This window comes from Amphiura filiformis, chromosome 2, assembly GCF_039555335.1.
Source record: "Amphiura filiformis chromosome 2, Afil_fr2py, whole genome shotgun sequence".
Taxonomy (NCBI): domain Eukaryota; kingdom Metazoa; phylum Echinodermata; class Ophiuroidea; order Amphilepidida; family Amphiuridae; genus Amphiura; species Amphiura filiformis.
In genome coordinates, this window is record NC_092629.1 from 92,252,625 (window position 1) to 92,269,165 (window position 16,541).

Below are 16,541 nucleotides of genomic sequence, written 5' to 3' on the forward strand. Positions count from 1 at the left end.
ACGACATGATGCAACTGTACCATCAAACTCTCCAACGATATCTCAAGAAGGATAAACGTAACAGAAAGGAACCGTTGAACATTTTGTTGAAACGCGAGGATCGCAAACTAGATAATTCCGAAACGCCAGTGGAAAGTATCGACGACGCTGAAACGGAGGTTAAAATCGAACCAGTCGCTTCCCCGCAACAGGTTGACGACGCCGTAGAATCGGAATTATTGGAAACTTTACCCGCCTCTTTCGAAGCCAAAGCCAAGGCGTTCTTGAAGAATCTAAAACGTAATAGATCGAAAGGCATCCTAGATTGGTCCCCCGAAGGAGAAATCATCGTGTTGGGTACGAGAGTACAAGGATCTAATCTGGTAGATCTTGTACACGACGCGTTGAGAAATCGAAAAGGATACAAGAAACCGTTTGGCTGGGAATTGTTTAACGAAGCGTTAGCTCGCAACAACACTCCGGAATCTCTCATCACCAATACGGCTAGACGTAACGCTTTGCGCGATCGTAAAAATAAAGAACCGGGAGGAAAATCTGACGATTCCGAAGGGGTATCGAGCGTTACCCTAAACGAAGACGCAGCGCGAGAACCCGGAAGCGTCGTAGATCCTCCCTGAATAGAAACATGTGGGAGATTTATTAACCTTTCGCAAAATAGGGCAAAATAAAAGTTTTTTAAAACGTAACAAAAATGAATAAAATGTCGTTGTTTCCTCTTTATTCGTCATAGCTTCGCTAGACTAACCATGGATAGGGACGTGGGCGATTACTTGAAGAGTTTATATTACGACGTATCGGGTCCGGGTAGTCTCGGGGGTATAGAAAGATTGTATAGAAAGGTTAAACGAGAAGGCAAGTTTCGTCTGACTAGACGCGATATCGAGAATTGGCTCCTTACCCAAGACGCGTACACTCTGCATAAACCGAGTAGGAGGCGATTTCCCAGAAATATTTATTTCTCGGACGGTATCGACCAAACGTGGCAGATCGATCTCGTAGAATTTCAGAAATTGGCCAGATATAATCGCGGATATAAATTCGTCCTCACCTGCATCGACGTGTTTTCGAAATTTGCCTGGGCGCGACCCTTGAAGGACAAGAAAGGACCTACCGTCGCCTCGGCGTTGAAAAATATTTTCGAGGAAGGAAGGCAACCTACCCAGTTACAGAGCGATAAAGGGAAAGAATTTCTAAACAAAGACGTGCAAAAACTCTTGAAAGTTAAAAATATCCATTTCTTTACCACTCAGAACCCCGATACCAAAGCGGCTATCGTGGAAAGGTTTAATCGAACTTTAAAAGATCGTATTTTCAGGTACTTTACGAGAACGAATAGTTCCGAGTATCATCGCATTTTGCGAGACGCTGTCCACGGTTACAACGCCAACTACCACCGCTCCATCAAACAAAGCCCCGCCAGCGTGACTAAAGACAACGAAAGCGCCGTTTGGAAGACCTTGTACGGAAAATATAAACGTTTGAGAAAACCGAAAAAGCAGAATCTCTTCGAGGCCGGCGACCTGGTCCGCATCTCCGTCGAAAAACTACCTTTTAGAAAAGGGTATCTACCTCAATGGTCCGAGGAACTGTTCGTGGTGGCGAAAAGGATCGACAGACGAGTACCGGTGTACGTGTTAAAAGATTTCAACGACGAAGAAATCGAAGGCACCTTCTACGGCCGGGAGATTCAAAAAAGTCACCAAGGACAAAGACGGTCTGTTTAAAGTGGAGAAAGTCATCAGAAAGAGAAAACGTCAAGGCGTTACCGAATATTTCGTCAAATGGTTAGGTTGGCCCGACAAGTTTAACAGTTGGGTCGTGGATCTGGAAGATTCTGTATAATACACGTGCGTAACCGTCTCCAATCATCACTCTTAGTTCGACATCCGATCATGGCGGTCGACGCAGGAGAATTTTACGTTACGTTACCTAGTAATAGTTCCTTCGATTATTACCCCGACAATACTCTGAACGATTTCACCACCAAGTTATTCAAACCTATCGACCTCTACGGTGATTGGGAAGTCGCTCTGACCGAAATATCGTTCCCTCACTCGTTCTACAATATCGTCGAACCTTTCAATAACGTAGTCTACAGCGGAGATGGGACGGGGAGTAACCTCAAAATGTTTACCATCCCGCAGGGTTATTACCAAAACCTGGAAGAGTTATCCCTGACCATACACGAGCTCATGGACGATCTCGGAAAAGAGAACGTGAAAATAACCGTTAATAAAAACACTCAAAAGGTCAAGGTGAGACTTCAAAACAACGCCTTTATCGAATTACATCGGCAGCTCTTGTCCATCCTCGGATTTACGAAAAGGACACTCTGATCGACGAAACTACCGAGGCGGATTTACCCATGGATCTAAACGGAGGGCTATACTCTTTGTACCTCTACACCGATATCGTCGAAGATCAGATCGTGGGGGACGCGTTCGTGCCCCTCTTACGTTACGTCCATATCGATAAACGCGACGGCGGGGAAGTCGTTACGCGTACTTACCAATCCCCTCATTTCGTCAAGGTAAAGATGAAACGTTTCGATACCATCACCATGAGTATCAGACAAGACACGGGCGAGAAAATTTTGTTTCAACGCGGCAAGATCATCGTCAAGTTATGTTTCAGAGCCGTCAAAACGGGATTCTTTAAAAGGTAAAACGTTACGATAAAGACGTCATTATCATCATGGTTGGCAGACAACACGGAGGGTACGTCCAGCCGGGTCGCGGAGATTTCCCGGTTTTAGGGATCCCGAATGCAAAGGGGTACGGGTTAGGAAGTATTCTCTCCGGAATGTTCAGAGCGGCCGTTCCTTTACTCAAACGTGGCGCTCAAAAGTTGGGTAAAGAAGCCCTTAGAACTGGAATCAACGTGGGTCAAGACGTATTAAGCGGTCAAAATCTAAGAACCGCCGCTCGACAACGCGGTCTGGAATCGGTGCGAAACGTTCTTTCATCCAAGAAAACGACCGTTAAGAAGAAGAGGAAGCAACGTCGATCGTCTAAACAACCCGTTCGAAAAGGTATAAAGCGAAAGACTACCGGGAAATCGGTCATTTCATCGCGAGCTAAGCGAGCGAAAAGACCTCTGGATATCTTCGACCGTTAAGTCTACGTTACGCCAAAATGTCTCTCGTCAGTAACCACTCATGCCCCTGTTCTAAAACGGAAACGGATCTATTCAGCGTTCCACCGACTCAGACCGATATACTAAGCAGTCAATTTCTCGAATACAAACCGTTGAACGCCGTGACGTCGGATGGACCGTTGGAATTTACGGTACCGGGATCTCCGGATGGTTACTTGGATCTGTCGCAAACTCAGCTGTACATCAGGGCAAAAATCACGTTACCCGATGGAGCCGATATACCGCAAGACGCCCCGGTCGGACCTACGAACCTGTTTTTGCATTCGATGTTCAATCAGGTGGACGTCCACTTGAACGATAGAATGGTCAGCGTCGCTTCCAACACCTACGCCTATCGCGCCATGATAGAAACTCTGCTCACTTACGGATCGGACGCTACAAAATCGCACTTGACGTCTGCGCTCTTCTACAAAGATACCCCGTACAAGATGGACATCTGTGACCCCGCGCTAATAGACGATGAAGCTAACGTCGGACTGAAGAAACGTGCTCAGTTTACCCATAATAGTCGCGTGGTGGATATGGTCGGGATGATTCATTCGGACATTTTCTGTCAGGAAAAGTTTCTATTGGGAGGAGTAGATCTTAAACTCAAACTTCACAGGAGCAAAAACGAATTCTGCCTACTGAGGGGTATCAGACCTCAAATCCAACAACCCGCGTATAAAGTGCAGATCATGGACGCCACTCTCTTCGTAAGGAGCGCTAAATTGAATCCGACATTGACCATGTCTCACGCCAAAGAGTTGGAACGCGGAGTTACCGCCAAGTACCCTATTCGTCGCGTGGACGTCAAGAGCTTTTCGATCCCCCAAGGCAATCTCTCCTTTGTCCGCGAAAGCTTGTTTACGGGACAGATACCCAGACGTATCATCTTTGGACTCGTTGATAATACTGCCTACAATGGATCGTACGCCAAGAACCCATATTTCTTCAAACATTTCAACTTGAACGGCGACCTCGCTCTACACTGCAACGGTGAAACCATTCCGTGGAAACCCCTCAGACCTCGTTTCGAAGAAGCCGACGCTCAACCTAACCTTCAAGGACATATAATGGCTTATCAGACGTTGTTTCAAGGCACAAGCAACCTGCACAAGGACCGAGGCGTACAGGTAGCCAGGGAAGATTACGCTGGCGGATACACTCTGTTCGCCTTTGATCTATCGCCGGATGCATCTGACGACGCTCACCTCAACCTTTTACGTAACGGATCGGTTCGTCTCGAATTACAATTCCAAGTACCCCTTCCTAACACGGTCAACCTGGTCGTCTACGCCGAGTGGGATTCCATGCTGGAAATTACCAAATCTCGCAGCATCGTCATCGATTACGACCATTAAGATGGATACGGTAGATCTGCTTCGATGCGTCAAATCCGATCCTATCGTACGCGACATATTCGGAAATGTTTTACCCAGGGATAAACTTCCTACCAAGATCGAGAAACCATTTCCTCGAGCGTACATCGTTAACACGGATACCAGTAAGGAACCCGGGAAACATTGGGTCGTTTTTTACTTCGAAAACGAACATTACGCCGATTTTTTCGACTCTTACGGAAACGCTCCCAATCATCTAGCCTATGAATTTGAGACCTTTCTAAAACGTAACGTGGAGAATTACGAGTATAATACCAAAATGTTTCAAAGTGATTACAGTACCGTGTGCGGACAGTTTTGCCTGTTCTACCTCTATCATCGTTGTCGCGGTTACGACACGCGTGAAATTACTCGAATGTTTTACAAAGACCCCGAGATTAACGATATACTGGTTAATGAATTTATCAACGAAAAGTACGACGCTGATTTCGAAGTGACGGATTTAGAGTATTTAGTAAACCAGATCGCTCGACCCTTTATGGAGTCGAGCCGTAAAAAGTAGTTATTAGATTTTAATAAAGAATAAAGATAGCTTAATTATTAGTATTATTTCTTAAATGTTCCTAATAAAGGTGAAAGAATAAGAAACAAATCTCGTGTATCTCATTTTTTATCGTTTGTCAAACGTCCCTAAATATTAACGCCTTTAAATATTAACGTCCCTAAATATTAACGCTGACTCAAAATGGCGGTATTTCCGGTTGGCATTAACGACCCTAAATATTAACGTCCCTAAATATTATCGTTGACTCAAAATGGCGGTATTTCCGGTTGACCTTTCAAAATGGCGGCATTTCCGGTTGACCTTTCAAAATGGCGGCATTTCCGGTTGACCTTTGACCACTTCCGGTTGACCTTTGACCTCGTGACCCGGAAGCGAACGTCTCTACATGCGATATTACTACTATGAACAATTTGCAAACTTGACACTTGGCATTTTGAATATTAATCGATAGCGATTTTACGACGCGGTCAGGTAGTCCCTGAACTCCACACTGTCTGTATATTGCTACATGTATTAATAATTCATTAAGCAGCGTATAAGTACTTATTTTCGAATGAATTGATACCTTGACTCCAGTGATCAGGCGGCAGAAGCGGAGGGAGGGGGACGCGTCACCCCGACATTTTTGAAAGGGGTGGCTCTTTAAAAATCACAATAGAAGAAAAGCAATAATTCCCATGTGCTTCTTCCATTTTAGCACGAAAAACAACGTGTTTTGAGCCCAATAAGGTAAAATTGCAAAATTGCTTAGCGCGCACTGGCTCATATAGGTCCAAGAGGATCCTGGACCAAAGGTTTGCCTCGAACGCCATCCCGCTGGGAACCTTTTGATCAAATGTGCCCAACACTGCTATTTTTCACTTTCAAGAAAACAAACATGGCTGCTAGTGCTTATATTTAAAATGGCCACCAGAATCTCAAATATTTGCTATTGGTGCAGTTGGATTCAATATTTGATTGTTTATAGTATAATTTGGGTATATGAATAATTTCACGCCGATGTAACAGTGAAACACCACAAACCGTCTGATAAAAGAAAATAAACATGGAACGCAAAACATGCAAAATGGAACCAAATTAATCCCGCTGATTTCTACTTGGTAGCCTACTAAGATAAAGACGTGTCTTTGCTTTAATGCATGCATTGACTTTATGTGCAGATAAAACGGCAACCGTCGTTCCCCTCTTAATTGCCAGTGTTTTGCTTATTTGTTTGTTTGCTTGTAAGATATCAGAGAAGAAAGTACACATAATATAACGTGTCTCACAGAGGCTAGACAACACCTAATCTTATAAGCTCTTCATACGGCTAACCCGCTACACGCGGATGTCGACTGCAACGACAAGTTTCACATTTTATTCAAAAATCCAAACATTTCAGAAATGTAAACTTTCATGACCATATTTGAAATCAGCATGAAAAATGCATTAAAATGAGTACAAACAAGTCTATTATTGGTTCAGTGGTTCTTGAGGTAGCTCTTAATATTTTAAGAAAATAATACTTTTTAATGTTGAAGCCTATATGACCAGCACGTAGAGCACATGGGTTAGGATGATAAAATATTCATAAAATGCATACTTTATCGGTTAGTCGGCGTTCTTAATGTACATTCAATGTGTACTATAGTAATTTAAACAGACAAAGTAAGAGTCATGGTTTACATCTAGACACTATTAAGGTTTGCAGTTGAAACAAGATGCAAATCTTCCAAAAATATTTCCGCGGTCATTGAAATTTTAGTAGACACATAAATGCATGAATCGATTACTAGCCACACCCCAACAGCCACTTTAATCATGTTAAGGGGATACTACACCCCTCGATAAACTTGTGTGTATTTTTGCATTTTTCTCAAAAACTAATTATTTATGATAAGAAAAGAGGTACCGCTAGAAGTGATGTACCTCATTTTCTATCATATATACTGAACCGCTTGTCTTGAGTCACTGAAATTTCAGTGTAGTAATTGGATTCCTTGTCCCAATTAGGCCTATATACATAACTTTTGTTACCAGTGTGTTATTATTTTTTGAGAAAAATGCAAAAATAGTCACGAATTTATCATAGGGGTGCAGTACCCCCTTAATGCATCAAAATTAAGATTTGGGCATATTATTAGGACTGAGATATATTTGATGTTTTTCCATTCAGTTATCCCAGCGAAAGTGTAAAAAATTTGAATTGTGTATAAATTGTGTGTGGAAGATATGCCTAAGTTAATAAAATGGTCATTGGGAATGATTGAAATAAAAATGTGGCAAAAAAACAAAACAAAACTAAACAACAAACAAACAAACAACCGAGGAACACAATTATGTATCGAATTACTCATTTAGGCCTATGTATCATATTTTGTCTGACTTTAAGGGAGCTGGAATGAGCATTTTGAGCGTTTCGACACTATTTTTTGTGGGACATGAGAGCACATCATCAGACATATCGAATTGCATTCTGAATACGAAGAATGTCTTTCTGATATCAAAGAATTTTCATTTTTTGAAATTCACGATACTAATACAAATTTTATGACAAATTATTAAAATTTGATATTTTTCACATTTTTGATATATAGGCCTAACAGTCCTCGAAGTAAATTTTGTAAATCTAATGATATACCGTAGAAACCCGTCTATAAGGAATAGAAGCGACTGTGATGATAGCATATTTCACGCTAGCGCCCTCCACAATATTATATCATTATGGAATTTGAGCAAATCATTTACCGACACAAGCAGGTATACAATGTATTATTTTATCTTTATTTCGCATCTCACGAGCATAGCTCACTTGACAAGGCATAAGACTTTGGTTCTTTAGATCGGAAGATGGTGAGTTCGAGCCTCATCACGGTCACACAAACTTTTATAAACAAAATATTGTTCAAACTTTTCATTTATATTTTCTTGCATTTTCTAAAGACTCCTTTCGTGATCATTTTTTTTCATATTTAGTTTAATTTATTCTATTGTTTTTCTTTTATTGTTTCTTTTCTTTGTCTTTTTTTTCTTGTTTAATTTTATTTTTCTTTATTTTTCTTTGATTCATATAATATTGGCAGGATAAGGAGAGGAGGAACTAAAGACCCATTCAGTGATTTGCTCATCCGGACGATCGTAAAAATCATCAAAATTCACCTTTGTCATTGTCATAGATGTGGTAACATAGCCTGCTAGTGGTTCAGCAGAAAACCGTGTGACACATAATATACATTTGGCTACATTTTATTATACGATAAATACGAATTTATTAAACATGGTAACAAATATTCTCTAGCAGATCGGTTATACGATGGAACTGGTAGGCATAGGCCTATTATAAATGCGGGATATTAAATATCTTCCTGACGAGACAGATCTGCGCATGTGGTCAAAGACGATTCCTTACTAGCCACAGACCGTCCGCTGGAATTAGTTGAATCGCTATGGCTGTTGGTCGGACCTCTCATCTCTCCACATCGATTGTGACCTATCCCCGACATTGCCCTTATGAACTCACATCCTCCTGTTTTATTCAATACGCTGGCGAAGTTACGTAATAATCGGATTAACTACCATAGCAATAGGTGAAAACAATTTTTGAATATACCGCGTTATACACTGATACGTTCAGGCGGTACCTCTTCATTGAACCATATCATGCTGCACCTGTAAGATCTTTGAAAAGACCAGTATTGTATTCAATCTATGATTGCAGACATACACAGTACAGGTGATGAGTGTAACCTGCTTGTAGCGCAGCGCGATATGTTCAAAATTGTTTTCACCTATTGCTATGGTAATTAATCCGATTAATTACGCAACTTCACCAGCGTATAATGGCCGAATAAATTCTGACCATCACTTGGCTTGTTGGATTCGTCTATACTACAATTCGCTGTCGAAGTGACGTAATAATCGCAATAAGTACCATCAAGCAGATTGCACTAATCACCCGCGTATGTCACCAAACATAGATTGAATACCACTCTTTTCATAAATACTAATCTTACACGGCGAGTGATTAGCATTTCTTTGACAACTATGGTTTAATGCATAGGTGCCACGTGAACGATGAAGTGCAGGGCTATATATTCGAAATTGTATTCATCAATTGCTATGGTAGTTAATCCGATTAATTACGTCACATCGACAGCGAATAACCTATAGTATGGGTTCAAGTGGAACAAAAATAGTGTATGTCCATTGCTAGCTATGGTAATTAATCATGTTAGTGTTTACATCACTACTTCGGTGAAGACAAGAGAAGTGTGCCTTCTCTACCAACGCCTGTGATATAACAGGTGCAAGCGAAACAAAATTGAATGACCAGAATAGTTTCCTTTGTCAGATGAATTGATTGAAGTTTTTGAAGACACTCTATTCTTGATGGGACAATAGATTCAAATATGGAATAATTATTATTCCTCATCTATTTTTTTATTGAAAAACTGCAATTGTGGCAACAGAACAATATTTATTTTGATTTCATTTCAAGTAGAAACAAAATCGTGCTTAAGCCAAAAACGCACCCTACCTCAAGAATTGGGATGGCACAAAGGTGCAACATAGGTTTTATTGCAAAGACGAGGACAGACAAGTAGTTACAACACATCTGTCTAACCGTGGGTTTCGCTATTATTTAGAATAAATGCTTTTACTAGTTTCTATAAAACCACAAAATTACTAAAAAAACTATAAAAAAATTTTTAAAAAATTAAAAAAAAAAAAACGCACCTAAAATTAAAAGTAGAAAGGTAGATTTGAAGAAAGATAAAAAGAACATGTCAAAAAGTTAAAATTAAACGAGAATGAAAAAACGGAACCGGTGCCCGGAGCATGCTCTCTTCAGTTCCAAAGTCTGACGCTCTATCAATTGAGCTATACGATCCTGATATACGAAACAGTCGTTATTATGTCAATACAATTGATTGGTGTTACAACATACTTAGATGGAATGCATAGCCACCCAGTGCCAGTATATATTTGCTCAAATTCCAAATACAACAAGCAACCAATTTTATTGAGGGCGTTTCTTAGGTATATCCTTGTAGACGGGGTTTTACGGTATTCTTAAAGTGTATGTAGCTGGGAGGAAAGGCCGACGATCAATTGAAAATTTTGACCTTTCATATTGAAGAAATGGATTTTTTTCCCAAAAAGACCTTTTTTTTTGGTGTTTTGGGAAAAAAAATCCATATCTTCAATACGAAAGGTCAAAATGTTCAATTGATCGTCAGCTTTTCATCCCACCTACATACACTTTAAGAAAATATCATCAGATTTATCAAGTTTACTTCGAGTACTGTTAAATATCAAAAATATCAATTTTTAATCATTTGCCATAAAATGTGAAAATTAAAATTATTTGATATCAGAAGGACATTCTTCGTATTTAGAATGCAATTCGATATGTCTGATAATGTGCTCTCATGTCCCACATAAAATACTGTCCAAACGCTCATACCACATCCCTTAACCATACCAGTAAATATAACAAAATAATTGTTTTTTATTGCAGCCAATCTGAGATTGAAGACACTGCCAAGACGGATTGTCAAAGACAAGGTGAGAATGGCCTCAACCCAATGACATAGTTCAATAACCTCAATTAAACAATCATACCGCAACATTTGACCTGAAGTTGCGGAGCATGAGATTGTGTACCCAAATTTTCAAAGGTCATTCAATGAATGTGCATCTGTATTGGGCAGGGTTCGCAGGTTTTTGCCGCAGGTGGAAAAAACCGCGGTTTTAACCACGGTTTTAACCGCTTGGCAAAAACAGTTTTTGCCGGCAAAAATGGCAAAAACTAAAAAAGTGATTTGTAGTTCAGTTTTTCATCTCAAAACAAATGATTAAGTTACAAAAATAATTTCCTCAGTGTAACAAGGCCAGATTTTGTAATTATAAGTAACATTAAGTAAAATTAAAGGCATGCGTTTTCATTGCCCAAGTGCATTTAACCGAAATGTGGCATATATCAAATTCAAAACTTTTTCATTTTAAGGACTTGATGAGACACAAAATAAGTTGAATGATTCATTAAAAGTTGTGTGTTACTGTTTATGAGCTTTCTGTGTTACTTTTTAATATTTGAGTGACTATAAGTGAGTTTTTGCCAGTTTTTGCCATTTTTGCCGGTTTAAACCAGGCAAAAACTGGCAAAAACAGGTTTTTGCCAGTTTTTGCCACCCTTGCCGGCAAAAACAGGTTTTTGCCGGCAAAAACCGAACCCTGGTATTGGGGTTAAAGTAATGTACCCTGATGGATGAGTATGTTGCGGATCCTAGCGATTTCTTTTTAAGGGCCACCCACCTTAATGCACAGTATTTTTTGTGGGACATGAGAGCACATCAGACACATGAAATTGCTTTCTGAATACGAGGAATGTCCTTCTGATATCTAATAATTTTGATTTTTTTTTTTAAATTTGCGATACAATACAAATATTACAGCAAATTATAACAATTGAAATTTTTTGAAAATTTTGACATTTAACAGTCCTCGAAGTCCTCGAAGTAAACTTTATCAATCTAATGATAGGTACTTAAAGTGTATGTAGCTGATGGGACAAAAAACCGACCATCAATCGAAAATGTTGACCTTTCGTATTGAACTGAGATATACATTTTTTTTCCCAAACCGACCTAAAATTGTTAGGTATTTTTTTGGGGGGAACATATATCTTCAATACGAAGGTCAAAATTGTCATATGATGGACGACTTTTCATCCTTGCTACATACACATATCATTAGATTTCTACAATTTACTTACAGGACTGTTAAATTTCAAAAATATCAAATTTTAATAATTTGCTATAGAATTTGTATTAGATTAAAGTACGTGAAAACGTCCCTATCCGAGCCCTTAAACGCTAACATAGTTTCTTTTTATCAATAAATGATATCTATAACATGAATGAATATGAAATACTTGTGTGTTAATTTACAGATAAGAATTTGCGTAACACATGCATCGGTCAAAATGAATATATTAATTTTGTATTTTTAATATCATACATAATTTAAGACCGTTATCAATAGCTGTAGTGTTTTAATATTAAAAGTAATCAATAACTGCACCCGAAGTCATAAATTATACATTGTATCGAAGAGTTAAATTTTGTTGGACACATTTTTGAGGGAGAGCGTGGCGCAATGGTTAGGGTACTTGCCTTTAGTGCATGAGGTCCCGGGTTCGATTCCCGGCGGTGGCGATTTGCTGGGATATTGACTTGGAAAAAAAAAGTCTGAAAGTAATTGGCAACTTCTGTAGATTAAATTCAGACTTCCGCTCTCCGCATGGTTCATTTAGAATTGGGTAAATGAATCATGAAAGTACTCCGTCCTTCGGAGGGGACGTTAAGCCGTCGGTCCCGTGTACAGAGAGTCATACCTGTATATGTATCTCGCAGCCAGTTTCGAAAAGAGTAGGGTGTTAAGCCCTGACTGTTCCCAACCCGTCCCGGTGTTCAAATGGACCCCAATGGAAATAAGCTTCAATAGAGGCTTTCTTGGGTTATCCAGGGTTGTCAAAACCCGAACAAATAAAAAAAAAAAAAGTTTTTAAATAGTATCCCCCAAACATGTCAAAATAGAGAGAAGGGATTCACCAAAACGGGAGAAGGGATTGAGTGAGAAAGCCTAAGAAAGGAGTCTTTCCGTAGTGTCAGAATAATAAATTTGACAATTAATAATTTCCAAAAATATGCTTTTTATTTTATTTGAAGAAAAATATTGAAATTGTATGAATGTTAGAGAAAAAACGGCGGCGTCATCCGGTGAGCGATCATCAGGCAGAAATTTGAAGAAGGCCTAAGAAGACTTTTTGGTGACAGTAAAAGAAAGAAGGGGTTGCGAGGGGGTTGAAAAATAGGGGTCGAGTAGCCGCACGTCCTCATCACCCATTTTTAGTGAATATGGAGTAGGCAGATATATTTAGCTTAAATACATGTTATAAGTACTGTAAAAGTCAATATTTTCGCGAGAAGATATTTTCGTGATTTTGAACATTTTGTCAATTAAATTAAATTTCGCGGTTTTGATATTGATACAATAGAAACCTAATGCAAAAGGTTATTTTCGCGAGTTTTTATTTTCGCGATTTTATGTCCACTCGCGAAATTTGCGATAATAAAAACCTCGCGAAAATTTATACTTTTACAGTAGTATAAACCACAAATGCCAAACCTGAAACTGGGAAGAAAAACCTGAAAAAGCACGTGAATGCAGGCCAAAAAACCCCAAAACGGACCGGAAATCAATTAAAACGCGGGAATTTGGACTCGCAAAAAACCTGAATTCAGGCTAAAACCTGAAAAGTGGCATCTCATAAACTCACCTTTACCATTTAAAATAATCCCTTCTTGTCAATCATCGTAGAGTTATTGTTAAGAAGTAAGATGCTACAGGTCTTCATTAATCAACCAGGCAATTTGCTAATTTGACATATCCCGAAAGCCTTTGCGAAAGAAACCCAATCTACGTCATCACAACATCTTTAATGACCACGTTCCACAGTCAACGGTGTAATGGGTTATTCCAGAAAGATTTTCCTCCTCTTATAAAGGAATGCAATTTTCTTCTGAAATAATCCAATATAAATGCATTGAAGTGTCGATGTTATTTTTTGCTGCAAAGGATTTCGGGATATGCCAAAGGATGGTCAATTACAAAACACTGCCTGCATTTGTTGCATGGCATAAATGGGGAGAATTCAAATAGCAAGCAGTTGTAATGCCCGATATATACAAACTATAATGAGCTCCTCTTATAAGCACTATATCGTCATCATCAATCATCTTTTTGTTTAATCTTAAGTTTTAATTACTGTTCTTGAGTATTAGGTATATGAGGTATACACCTATCCGACTTCGCCATTACTGCGGTGTCCCCGATGTAAAACTGCGGTGTTCCGATGTCGGGGGTTCCATCCATTATTTATTGTGTGCTATACAGAATTGTACCCGGGAATTGTACACAATAGTGATATTCAATACACAATCATGAGTATTGAATTACGAATTAAATCTCCCGCTCTGGTACATCTGTGTTGCCGTCAATAGAGGGCCAAATACAGTAAACGCTTCTCGGATTGGTGTATAGGTTTTGATTGATCCCGAGTTTTGATATACAGCCAGATATGCTTTTTACATACACCCATCCCCCGCATACGCACCCCATACACACCCACGACACACACCCCATCACACACCATACATACTGGTGTGCATCTACACATCCCACCCACCCTAGCACACACCTACATCCACTTGTCTTCAAATCTGTTTCTCACTTCTCTTTCCATATTATAGGCCTACATGCTATAGGCTTTTTAACTTGGTTTGAGCATCTTGTCCCATCAGGACCCAAGCGTGTCTCCCCACGGAGCGACCGTTTATATAAACAAACACCCATGTAATATACACACCCCTACCACCCGCTCTCCCAACAAACCTCATACCCATTGCACATACAAGTACGCATCCCCACACATTTCTTACAAACTGTCTCAGAAGCAGACCTATGCATTTTAAACAATGTTGCGATGCGATGATGGTTGTTTATAAGCGGCAAGTACGACACTAATGTTGATTTTCCCTGCTACGGGTATCCCTGCAAAACAGATTTTATAGTATATAGCCTGTCGTTTATTAGCTAAAATATCAATTTCATGTTGCTCATGTGAAAAATCTTGATAAAAACCTTCAAGTTTATTTTTGTTTCATATCCCAAGAACACAAAATCAAAACGTGGTGTAACCACCGCCGAAAAATTATATAAAGCATTGTTGTAAACCTGTTTGTTTTAATTATTAAAACGGTTGGGGCAATTGGAAACAGTTTGTTTTAATGGTGTATGGGCCATATATATAAGATAAAAAACATATATAATATGACAAATCTGACCGCCTTAAATGGCACATCGCTGAATGTAAATATATCTATAGCGTATTCAACCTGCACTAACACTATTACAGTTTATTTAGTTCGCAAGACATATCACAAAATCAATGTTGACTTAATTCCATTTACATCAAAGGACCAAGATGGTCTTAATGGAAAGGTGGTTGCGGGGATTTGCGGCAGATTTTGGGTGCATTTTGGGGATTTTTGGTAAAACCTTGGGTTGTAATTTTTAGAAAACGGATTTGGATTTGGATATGAGCAGATTTTGTTTGCTTTTTCGCAAAATTTTTCCAGCATTGGGCAAATTTACCATATAGTTAAACAGAAATAATTGAAAGTTCATAGTTTATTTTTGGACATCTTTTTTGTCAAATTTGCCTTGTTTGGGGTATGTTCTCGGAATCTCAGTATCAATATGGAATCAAGAACCCCGGACAAGACATGCAGATTTATGCAAAATTAACTTCTGCTTTGACCACAAAAATGTTTCCATTATGTTCTCTATACTCACGGTTTGTTTCAAGTATTCCCGGGGGTCCCGCACATAATGCTTCATGACGGTTAATTTGATATAGCTTTGTCTTTGTCTCCTTCTCTTTCAAAATTTGGCTTCCTGTTTATCGTTAATTTCTCTTTCTTTTTGCTGTTTCTTTTTTGAATCCTTCTATCATTAATTCTTTGTTTTTCACTCACATTTTCTGCAATTCTATCTTCGGACCGGGCAAGACGCAAACCCTAGAACGCTTTGGCTATCAAATTTAATACAGGCTCAGTGGTCGGGTTTACGTATGTACATGTAGTACATATCATAATTATATGAGGAAAAAATCACTGAATTAAGGAGTTGTGCAATAATTATGAGCCCACGGGGGGATTTCCAAACTTCATGCCAAGAGTTGCTTGCCTCCCTCTCGGTCTGCCAAAAATCTTTGCCCACCACCTTTGCACATGCCAAATACATGGTTTCCATTTCCCAAACATTAATGGTCTCGATATATAATGAAAGCGTAGCGAGCAGGAAATTATCTATAGGCCCTATTGAACGTTTCAAGTTGTACTGTTTTTCTATAGACCTTTTTAGGGCGTATTATTAAAAGGTACCTCGTAAATGTCTGTCAAACATTGTTCCCCCCCCCTCCTTTCGACGTACCTACCAAAAACTAGGCTTGACGAAAAAATCTTGCCTCCACCAATTTTACCCTCCCCCAGGGCTCCTAATTATTGCACAGCCCCTCATCAGATTCAAAAATAGAAACCTTAACCTTGGGCATGATGTCACGTATTTGTTCAGTCAGTGAAACTAATTAAAGGCAGCCAGAAATAATTTGATCAAAGTATAATGAGCTCATTTGACAGCAGTATAATAACATTTAAACTTGAGTTAATTTTTTTTTCAAAATGTACTTTGGCGAGTAAATATTATGGTGAGTGGAGACTGGATTGGAGAAAACGTCAACATTAAGTCTCTATCTTCATCGGTATTTTAAGTGTTTTATAAAACGTTTTATATTTTTTTGATAGTTACCTCATTCAATATTTACAATAATTATGCAAATAAGATAACCATAACCCTAAGTTTCTAACCCTTTAATATTTGCATATTGATGA

The 16,541-nt window shown here is 39.1% G+C and overlaps 1 protein-coding gene across 1 annotated transcript in view; it reads left to right on the top strand.

Annotated features, from left to right (window-relative positions):
• LOC140146835 (uncharacterized) overlaps positions 1 to 16,541 on the top strand; it is a 55,687-nt gene that overhangs the window by 19,663 nt on the left and 19,483 nt on the right. Inside the window, exon 3 of the mRNA XM_072168716.1 lies at positions 10,544 to 10,590. Coding sequence (XP_072024817.1) covers positions 10,544 to 10,590 — 47 coding nt within the window. The remainder of the gene's footprint in view (positions 1 to 10,543; positions 10,591 to 16,541) is intronic.